Genomic DNA, 12,022 nt, shown 5'->3' with positions numbered 1-12,022 from the left:
GTACACACCTGTAGCAACAGCACACAACTGTAGCAACAGTACACACCTGTAGCAACGGAAACACACCTGTAGCAACGGAAACACACCTGTAGCAACGGAAACACACCTGTAGCAACGGAAACACACCTGTAGCAACGGAAACACACCTGTAGCAACGGAAACACACCTGCAGCAACAGAAACACACCTGTAGCAACAGAAACACACCTGCAGCAACAGAAACACACCTGTAGAAACGGAAACACACCTGTAGCAACAGTACACACCTGTAGCAACAGAAACACACCTGCAGCAACAGAAACACACCTGTAGCAACAGAAACACACCTGTAGCAACAGAAACACACCTGCAGCAAGAGAAACACACCTGTAGCAACAGAAACACACCTGTAGCAACAGAAACACACCTGTAGCAACGGAAACACACCTGTAGCAACGGAAACACACCTGTAGCAACAGAAACACACCTGTAGCAACGGAAACACACCTGCAGCTACAGAAACACACCTGTAGCAACAGAAACACACCTGTAGCAACAGAACACACCTGTAGCAACAGAAACACATCTGTAGCAACAGAAACACACCTGCAGCAACAGAAACACACCTGTAGAAACGGAAACACACCTGTAGCAACAGTACACACCTGTAGCAACAGCACACACCTGTAGCAACAGAAACACACCTGTAGCAACAGAAACACACCTGCAGCAACAGAAACACACCTGTAGCAACAGAAACACACCTGCAGCAACAGAAACACACCTGTAGCAACAGAAACACACCTGTAGCAACAGAAACACACCTGCAGCAAGAGAAACACACCTGTAGCAACAGAAACACACCTGTAGCAACAGAAACACACCTGTAGCAACGGAAACACACCTGTAGCAACGGAAACACACCTGTAGCAACAGAAACACACCTGTAGCAACGGAAACACACCTGCAGCAACGGAAATACAACTGCAGCAACAGAAACACACCTGTAGCAACAGAAAGACACCTGCAGCAACAGAAACACACCTGTAGCAACGGAAACACCTGCAGCTACAGAAACACACCTGTAGCAACAGAAACACACCTGTAGCAACAGAACACACCTGTAGCAACAGAAACACATCTGTAGCAACAGAAACACACCTGCAGCAACAGAAACACACCTGTAGAAACGGAAACACACCTGTAGCAACAGTACACACCTGTAGCAACAGCACACACCTGTAGCAACAGAAACACACCTGTAGCAACAGAAACACACCTGCAGCAACAGAAACACACCTGTAGAAACAGAAACACACCTGCAGCAAGAGAAACACACCTGTAGCAACAGAAACACACCTGTAGCAACAGAAACACACCTGCAGCAACAGAAACACACCTGTAGCAACAGTACACACCTGTAGCAATAGAAACACACCTGTAGCAACAGAAACACACCTGCAGCAAGAGAAACACACCTGTAGCAACAGAAACACACCTGTAGCAACAGAAACACACCTGTAGCAACAGAAACACACCTGTAGCAACAGTACACACCTGTAGCAACAGAAACACACCTGCAGCAACAGAAACACACCTGCAGCAACAGAAACACACCTGTAGAAACGGAAACACACCTGTAGCAACAGTACACACCTGTAGCAACGGAAACACACCTGTAGCAACAGAAACACACCTGTAGCAACGGAAACACACCTGTAGCAACGAAAACACACCTGTAGCAACGGAAACACACCTGTAGCAACAGTACACACCTGTAGCAACGGAAACACACCTGTAGCAACAGTACACACCTGTAGCAACAGTACACACCTGTAGCAACAGAAACCCACCTGTAGCAACAGTACACACCTGTAGCAACAGCACACAACTGTAGCAACAGTACACACCTGTAGCAACGGAAACACACCTGTAGCAACAGAAACACACCTGTAGCAACAGCACACACCTGTAGCAACGGAAACACACCTGTAGCAACAGTACACACCTGTAGCAACGGAAACACCTGCAGCTACAGAAACACACCTGTAGCAACAGTACACACCTGTAGCAACAGCACACAACTGTAGCAACAGTACACACCTGTAGCAACGGAAACACCTGCAGCTACAGAAACACACCTGTAGCAACAGAAACACACCTGTAGCAACAGAACACACCTGTAGCAACAGAAACACATCTGTACCAACAGAAACACACCTGCAGCAACAGAAACACACCTGAAGAAACGGAAACACACCTGTGGCAACAGTACACACCTGTAGCAACAGCTCACACCTGTAGCAACGGAAACACACCTGTAGCAACAGAAACACACCTGTAGCAACAGAAACACACCTGCAGCAACAGAAACACACCTGTAGCAACAGAAACACACCTGCAGCAAGAGAAACACACCTGTAGCAACAGAAACACACCTGTAGCAACAGAAACACACCTGCAGCAACAGAAACACACCTGTAGCAACAGAAACACACCTGTAGCAACAGAAACACACCTGCAGCAAGAGAAACACACCTGTAGCAACAGAAACACACCTGTAGCAACAGAAACACACCTGTAGCAACAGAAACACACCTGTAGCAACAGTACACACCTGTAGCAACAGAAACACATCTGTAGCAACAGAAACACACCTGTAGCAACAGAAACGCACCTGTAGAAACGGAAACACACCTGTAGCAACAGTACACACCTGTAGCAACAGTACACACCTGTAGCAACAGTACACACCTGTAGCAACGGAAACACACCTGTAGCAACGGAAACACACCTGTAGCAACAGTACACACCTGTAGCAACGGAAACACACCTTTAGCAACAGTACACACCTGTAGCAACAGTACACACCTGTAGCAACAGAAACCCACCTGTAGCAACAGTACACACCTGTAGCAACAGTACACACCTGTAGCAACAGAAACACACCTGTAGCAACAGAAACACACCTGTAGCAACAGCACACACCTGTAGCAACAGCACACACCTGTAGCAACAGCACACACCTGTAGCAACGGAAACACACCTGTAGCAACAGAAACACACCTGTAGCAACGGAAACACACCTGCAGCAACGGAAATACACCTGCAGCAACAGAAACACACCTGTAGCAACAGAAACACACCTGCAGCAACAGAAACACACCTGTAGCAACAGAAACACACCTGTAGCAACAGAAACACACCTGTAGCAACGGAAACACCTGCAGCTACAGAAACACACCTGTAGCAACAGAAACACACCTGTAGCAACAGAACACACCTGTAGCAACAGAAACACATCTGTAGCAACAGAAACACACCTGTAGCAACAGAAACACACCTGTAGAAACGGAAACACACCTGTAGCAACAGTACACACCTGTAGCAACAGAAACACACCTGTAGCAACAGAAACACACCTGTAGCAACAGAAACACACCTGCAGCAAGAGAAACACACCTGTAGCAACAGAAACACACCTGCAGCAACAGAAACACACCTGTAGCAACAGTACACACCTGTAGCAACAGAAACACACCTGTAGCAACAGAAACACACCTGCAGCAAGAGAAACACACCTGTAGCAACAGAAACACACCTGTAGCAACAGAAACACACCTGCAGCAACAGAAACACACCTGTAGCAACAGAACACACCTGTAGCAACAGAAACACATCTGTAGCAACAGAAACACACCTGCAGCAACAGAAACACACCTGTAGAAACGGAAACACACCTGTAGCAACAGTACACACCTGTAGCAACAGTACACACCTGTAGCAACAGAAACACACCTGTAGCAACGGAAACACACCTGTAGCAACAGTACACACCTGTAGCAACGGAAACACACCTGTAGCAACGGAAACACACCTGTAGCAACAGAAACACACCTGTAGCAACGGAAACACACCTGTAGCAACGGAAACACACCTGTAGCAACGGAAACACACCTGTAGCAACAGAAACACACCTGTAGCAACAGAAACACACCTGCAGCAACAGTAAACACCTGCAGCAACGGAAATACACCTGCAGCAACAGAAACACACCTGTAGCAACAGAAACACACCTGCAGCAACAGAAACACACCTGTAGCAACGGAAACACACCTGTAGCAACAGAAACACACCTGTAGCAACAGTACACACCTGTAGCAACGGAAACACACCTGTAGCAACAGTACACACCTGTAGCAACAGTACACACCTGTAGCAACGGAAACACACCTGTAGCAAGAGTACACACCTGTAGCAACAGTACACACCTGTAGCAACGGAGACACACCTGTAGCAACAGAAACACACCTGTAGCAACGGAAACACACCTGTAGCAACGGAAACACACCTGTAGCAACAGAAACACACCTGTAGCAACAGTACACACCTGTAGCAACGGAAACACACCTGTAGCAACAGTACACACCTGTAGCAACAGAAACACATCTGCAGCAACAGAAACACACCTGCAGCAACAGAAACACACCTGCAGCAACGGAAACACACCTGCAGCAACGGAAACACACCTGCAGCAACAGAAACACACCTGTAGCAACAGAAACACACCTGTAGCAACAGAAACACACCTGCAGCAACAGAAACACACCTGCAGCAACGGAAACACACCTGCAGCAACGGAAACACACCTGCAGCAACAGAAACACACCTGTGGCAACAGAAACACACCTGTAGCAACAGTACACACCTGTAGCAACGGAAACACACCTGCAGCAACGGAAACACACCTGTAGCAACGGAAACACACCTGTAGCAACGGAAACACACCTGTAGCAACAGAAACACACAGAAACACACCTGTAGCAACGGAAACACACCTGTAGCAACAGTACACACATGTAGCAACGGAAACACACCTGTAGCAACGGAAACACACCTGTAGCAACAGAAACACACCTGTAGCAACGGAAACACACCTGTAGCAACAGAAACACACCTGTAGCAACGGAAACACACCTGTAGCAACAGAAACACACCTGTAGCAACGGAAACACACCTGTAGCAACAGAAACACACCTGTAGCAACGGAAACACACCTGCAGCAACGGAAACACACCTGTAGCAACAGAAACACACCTGTAGCAACAGAAACACACCTGTAGCAACAGAAACACACCTGCAGCAACAGAAACACACCTGCAGCAACAGAAACACACCTGTAGCAGGTGTGTGCACATCCTGTCTATAAAACTGATCCAGACTTGAACTCTGCAGTTCTGGTGCCTGGACCAGGTCTGGTACCTGGACCAGGTCTGGTACCTGGACCAGATCTGGTGCCTGGACCAGATCTGGTACCTGGACCAGATTTGTTGCCTGGACCAGGTCTGGTACCTGGACCAGATCTGGTGCCTGGACCAGATCTGGTGCCTGGACCAGGTCTGGTACCTGGACCAGGTCTGGTACCTGGACCAGATCTGGTACCTGGACCAGGTCTGGTGCCTGGACCAGGTCTGGTACCTGGACCAGGTCTGGTACCTGGACCAGATCTGGTGCCTGGACCAGATCTGGTACCTGGACCAGATCTGGTGCCTGGACCAGATCTGGTACCTGGACCAGATCTGGTGCCTGGACCAGGTCTGGTACCTGGACCAGGTCTGGTGCCTGGACCAGATCTGGTGCCTGGACCAGATCTGGTACCTGGACCAGATCTGGTGCCTGGACCAGGTCTGGTACCTGGACCAGATCTGAGTGGTTCCAGCCTCAGAGTCGGTTGGGACTCATAGTGACGTTTAATGTGCTGCTAGTTAACAGTCTGACACTAAATAACAGCTGCGAATCATTTCTGCTGTCAACCTGCAGGACATACCACTCCACCGATAACTAGAACCGTCATGGACGCCCTGGAGGTGACGGAGACCAAACCCGTTGCTATGGAAACGACCATCTCATCCTTGAAGGAGGAAGCGTCCTGCAGGGAGAGGATGTTGTCAGGACTGGAGTTGCTGGACCTGGATGTTAAAGGTTTGAACACAAGCTGACCCGCGACGTGCGCTGGCCGCTCAGCGCCCGTTTGGCATTGGCGGCACCGATGAAGCGGGTCACCAGGGCGGTCCAGCCCAGAGAGAACTGGAAGTCAATGTTCTCCTTGAAATCAGCACAGAGGGCGGCGAGGCCGAGGTCATAGGTCATCTCGAAGGACGAGGAGGGAGCTGTGAGGGTCTCCTGGGCAGACAGAGACAGCAGAGGACGGACGCTGTCTGCGGACAGACAGACATCAACCAATCACAGCGTAGAAACATGGGGCGTGGTGCGGAGCGGAGGAACGAAGGAACCGTACCGGACATGTGTCTCTGGACCTCTCTGATGTCTCTGAGGACGCTGACGGAGCAGCGGTGGGCCAGACAGCCGATCAGCCTCTCCTCCACGTGCTGCTGCAGCTTCTGCAGAGAGACAGATGTCTTCGTCCAACGGTACGGCAACGTCACCCTGAACCGGACCCTCTCAGACCGGATTGGACCTGAAAGCGGGTCGGACTCACCGTCTTGTAGCTCTGCAGAGTTTCTGGCGTCGGGTTGAAGTCAGCTCGGAACTCCTCCACCAGAACAGGAAGAGAACCAATGTGATCCGACAGCGCCGACGCCACCTGCTCGACGACACAACCGCTTCCTGTTACCATGGAAACACCCGCCAAGAGCTCCTACTGAGCCGGGAATGCTGACCCTGATCCGGTCCCAGACCATCACAGAACCCCGATCCGGTCCCAGGCCATCACAGAACCCCGATCCGGTCCCAGGCCATCACAGAACCCCGATCCGGTCCCAGGCCATCACAGAACCCCGATCCGGTCCCAGGCCATCACAGAACCCCGATCCGGTCCCAGGCCATCACAGAACCCCGATCCGGTCCCAGGCCATCACAGAACCTCCCTCTATGTGACCCTCAACAGGACCGTCTATGTGACCCTCAGCAGGACCGTCTATGTGACCCTCAACAGGACCGTCTATGTGACCCTCAACAGGACCGTCTATGTGACCCTCAACAGGACCGTCTATGTGACCCTCAACAGGACCGTCTATGTGACCCTCAACAGGACCGTCTATGTGACCCTCAACAGGACCGTCTATGTGACCCTCAGCAGGACCGTCTATGTGACCCTCAACAGGACCGTCTATGTGACCCTCAGCAGGACCGTCTATGTGACCCTCAACAGGACCGTCTATGTGACCCTCAACAGGACCGTCTATGTGACCCTCAGCAGGACCGTCTATGTGACCCTCAGCAGGACCGTCTATGTGACCCTCAACAGGACCGTCTATGTGACCCTCAGCAGGACCGTCTATGTGACCCTCAACAGGACCCTCTATGTGACCCTCAACAGGACCGTCTATGTGACCCTCAACAGGACCGTCTATGTGACCCTCAACAGGACCGTCTATGTGACCCTCAACAGGACCGTCTATGTGACCCTCAACAGGACCGTCTATGTGACCCTCAACAGGACCCTCTATGTGACCCTCAACAGGACCGTCTATGTGACCCTCAACAGGACCGTCTATGTGACCCTCAACAGGACCGTCTATGTGACCCTCAACAGGACCGTCTATGTGACCCTCAACAGGACCCTCTATGTGACCCTCAACAGGACCGTCTATGTGACCCTCAACAGGACCCTCTATGTGACCCTCAACAGGACCGTCTATGTGACCCTCAACAGGACCGTCTATGTGACCCTCAACAGGACCGTCTATGTGACCCTCAACAGGACCCTCTATGTGACCCTCAACAGGACCGTCTATGTGACCCTCAACAGGACCGTCTATGTGACCCTCAACAGGACCGTCTATGTGACCCTCAACAGGACCGTCTATGTGACCCTCAACAGGACCCTCTATGTGACCCTCAACAGGACCGTCTATGTGACCCTCAACAGGACCGTCTATGTGACCCTCAACAGGACCGTCTATGTGACCCTCAACAGGACCGTCTATGTGACCCTCAACAGGACCGTCTATGTGACCCTCAACAGGACCCTCTATGTGACCCTCAACAGGACCGTCTATGTGACCCTCAACAGGACCGTCTATGTGACCCTCAACAGGACCCTCTATGTGACCCTCAACAGGACCGTCTATGTGACCCTCAACAGGACCCTCTATGTGACCCTCAACAGGACCGTCTATGTGACCCTCAACAGGACCCTCTATGTGACCCTCAACAGGACCCTCTATGTGACCCTCAACAGGACCGTCTATGTGACCCTCAGCAGGACCGTCTATGTGACCCTCAACAGGACCGTCTATGTGACCCTCAACAGGACCCTCTATGTGACCCTCAACAGGACCGTCTATGTGACCCTCAACAGGACCGTCTATGTGACCCTCAACAGGACCCTCTATGTGACCCTCAACAGGACCGTCTATGTGACCCTCAACAGGACCGTCTATGTGACCCTCAACAGGACCGTCTATGTGACCCTCAACAGGACCCTCTATGTGACCCTCAACAGGACCGTCTATGTGACCCTCAACAGGACCGTCTATGTGACCCTCAACAGGACCGTCTATGTGACCCTCAGCAGGACCGTCTATGTGACCCTCAACAGGACCGTCTATGTGACCCTCAGCAGGACCGTCTATGTGACCCTCAACAGGACCGTCTATGTGACCCTCAGCAGGACCGTCTATGTGACCCTCAACAGGACCGTCTATGTGACCCTCAACAGGACCCTCTATGTGACCCTCAACAGGACCGTCTATGTGACCCTCAACAGGACCGTCTATGTGACCCTCAACAGGACCCTCTATGTGACCCTCAACAGGACCGTCTATGTGACCCTCAACAGGACCGTCTATGTGACCCTCAACAGGACCGTCTATGTGACCCTCAACAGGACCGTCTATGTGACCCTCAGCAGGACCGTCTATGTGACCCTCAACAGGACCGTCTATGTGACCCTCAACAGGACCCTCTATGTGACCCTCAACAGGACCGTCTATGTGACCCTCAACAGGACCGTCTATGTGACCCTCAACAGGACCCTCTATGTGACCCTCAACAGGACCGTCTATGTGACCCTCAACAGGACCGTCTATGTGACCCTCAACAGGACCCTCTATGTGACCCTCAACAGGACCCTCTATGTGACCCTCAACAGGACCGTCTATGTGACCCTCAACAGGACCGTCTATGTGACCCTCAACAGGACCCTGTTTTACTGAAATAAAACAGACATCTTGCAGGTTTAAAGCTGAGGATCGACAGGATAGAATGACGTTGTTACATACATTAACCAGGAAAGCACCCGGAGAGGGCAAACCTCCACCAAGGGCCACACTTCTGCCCATATTTCAATTATTTGTTCTCTTTCAATGATGAAGATTCCAAAGACTTCCTTTTTTATATTTTGGATTGTAGTATCCAGAATGATTCCTTTACCTGGATCAGTCCTTAATATATTTTACAACTTGGTGGAAGCTTGTCCTGGATATTTTTCTCAGTGATCCGACCATTTTTATTGGAGTTATGTGCAAAAATGTTGAAAACGACCCTATTTCACAACATTAAAGAATCCTTTAAAAAAGTTCCTGGATCCAAATGGTGATCCGGATCGGCACCAAAATTAAATCAGTTCTTCCTTATTACATTCCCAACAACGGCTGAAACTTTCATGACGACATGTCCATAACTTTTAAAGGTTAAAGTGGAACTATTCTGTGCATTTCAGGCTCATTTATTTTTATTTCTGAGACCAGAAGGGCTGGGATTGATGGAGTTATTGTCACAAATGGCTTTATTTACTTCAGACCGACCCTCTCCGTAGGCTGTCAGATCAGCCTGCGGGCAAAACGAGTGGATGGAGACTCTTCCGCATTAAGCCCCGCCTCCCGCCACTGCGCTACATCGGGAGCGCGCACCGCACCTGCTTTCACCGTCATTGTAACGTCTCATAAACAGAAGGATTAGGCTCATATGAACTCAATAAAAAAACAAACTACAATGTCAACACATAGCATACAGCCCTACATGTTGGAACCTGAATCAGAGCCTGAAAACGAAGTGGAAAACAGCAACCCACAGCAACGAATGCAGCAGGATGTCTCTCTTTGGTAAACTCACCAGCCATCGTTGGAAATAACTTTATCCCACGTTTTCCACCCGCCTGATGTATTTGTACATGCCCTTGTTAACCAGTAGAAGGTAACCAATCACCGAACCTTATCCCCCGGGACGTCACAAGGATTTCCACGTAGAAAAAACTCTCTAAAACCACGCGTTTTTCGTCGCCATGGAAACCGAATGGAGAGAGTGCTGGAACTCAAACTCAAACTCAAACATGCGTTTAGGTGATAAAAAACAGTGTCGTTCACATGTCTGATGAGGATTCAACACTGCAACACTGTAGAAAGCTCAGAAAACTCCAAACTCCATCATAGGAACCCTTTAAACAACACAAACAGATAAAACGCCGGTAAAAACATAACCTCCCTGCTGGAGGTAACCATCTCTGCAAACACATCATCATGACCTACCTAAAGGGTTTCTGAAGCAGTTTTTGAGTCTCTGAATATTCAGGGTAGAAATGAGGAGCAGGTTCCATCTGACCAGGTGAGTCCTGGAGCTGGACCTGTACCTGTGTTGGCTCGGCAGTGTAATCCTCTTCAGAAGGATTTGTGTACCTTTGCAGAAACATCGTCTGTCAGAGTCCTGATCCTCTCTTTGATGCTGTCGGTCAGACGGTTCATTTGTCCTCGGACGAAGTCTAGCCGGTCCCGTAGGTCCTCGCGCTGCTCAAGGCAGCAGATCCTGTCAGAGGTCAAAGGTCAGACAGCACACATTCACCAGGGACAATCTGAATCAGCTGGTTCTGCTCACTTTCTGTCAGCTGAAGCAATGTTGATGGCGTCCATCACAGCTTTGATGGCCTCTGTAATTTGCCAGGCTCTTACTGTGTGCTGCTCAAACTTGGTCCGGACCGCAGACTGAGAGATGAACTCCTGCAGGGACAGAGGTCCAGTTTAACCCAACCAGAACACAAGACCAAACATCCCCATCCAACTGGACCTGCAAGCTTCAGGCAGAGGGTTCTGGGGTTTTGTACCTCAAATGTCCTCTCAAAGCGCTGGAACTCCCTCAGCCTCTCGTGGAAACCCTCAGCCAGAGCTCCCCCTGCAGGACCACATGGGATGTTCAGGTTCAGTCCAGATGGGTCCTGCATGTGAAACCCAGGAGTGTGCAAGCATGACAAACCCGTCTTTCCCCCCGAGAACGGCCACACTGAACCCGAACCAAGGGGGGCAGGGCCAGTCTCTCATGTCTCCTTTGATTGGACAGTCTTTCCAGACTGGTTCTGATGGAGGTTCCCCTCCTGGTTCTGGTCCACTGTGGGTCTCTGGCTTTGGTGTGTCACGCAGCACACTCCTGGTTTCCTCCATGCTGTACTAGGGCTGGGCGATATATCGAGTATACTGGAGATATCGTGGCTAGTCCTCTGTGTGATATAGAAAATGTCTATATTCGTCATATTGGAGTATCCTGTTGTCACGCAGGTGTTTTTAGCTGTGGGGGGGGGTTTCCTCCCTCCTCCTCGACTCTGCACCGCTTTGCACAGAGAGTTAAAGCAAGCGCACCTCGTTACGTACATAACGTGAGCTACGTGCTACGTCATGAGAGGCAGCGTGGAGCCACTTTCTCGCTAAATCTGGCGACTTCTTGTGAAAAGCGACAAATCTAGCGACTTTTACAGGAGTTATTGGAGACTTTCCTGGTGTTTTGGCGACTGACTTTAAAGCGCATATTGTAAAGTTATTGTCAGAAGGAGAGTCTCTCCCCGTCCTAAAGCACTCAGTCGCTCCGGCTGCAGCTGCAGCCAGTCAGAGGAGCAGAGAGGACACCTGCACGACTCCACCTACAGTCACAATGAAGAACCAAATCCGCCACTGATCCCGCTCTGGATTACAGAGTGGGACGTAAATTACAACGTTTTTCACGTCACGCAAAAATAATTCATTCTATTTGATTACATTCACAGCCTCTGTCACTTACTCACCTCATCCACTGTGTGTGACACAAGCATATTTATCTAG

The 12,022-nt window shown here is 50.3% G+C and overlaps 1 protein-coding gene across 1 annotated transcript in view; it reads right to left on the bottom strand.

Annotated features, from left to right (window-relative positions):
- Positions 1–12,022, bottom strand: part of LOC306758898 (mitofusin-1-like) — a gene marked incomplete at both ends in the record, with an annotated part of 51,050 nt that overhangs the window by 14,020 nt on the left and 25,008 nt on the right. The window contains 7 exons of the mRNA XM_079244323.1: positions 5,806–5,907; positions 5,979–6,196; positions 6,277–6,379; positions 6,478–6,582; positions 10,616–10,742; positions 10,812–10,933; positions 11,038–11,105. Coding sequence (XP_079100449.1) covers positions 5,806–5,907; positions 5,979–6,196; positions 6,277–6,379; positions 6,478–6,582; positions 10,616–10,742; positions 10,812–10,933; positions 11,038–11,105 — 845 coding nt within the window. The remainder of the gene's footprint in view (positions 1–5,805; positions 5,908–5,978; positions 6,197–6,276; positions 6,380–6,477; positions 6,583–10,615; positions 10,743–10,811; positions 10,934–11,037; positions 11,106–12,022) is intronic.

Source organism: Telmatherina bonti, assembly GCF_933228915.1.
Source record: "Telmatherina bonti genome assembly, chromosome: 7".
NCBI classification, from domain to species: Eukaryota; Metazoa; Chordata; class Actinopteri; order Atheriniformes; family Telmatherinidae; genus Telmatherina; species Telmatherina bonti.
This window is presented reverse-complemented; position numbering and strand designations above follow the sequence as displayed.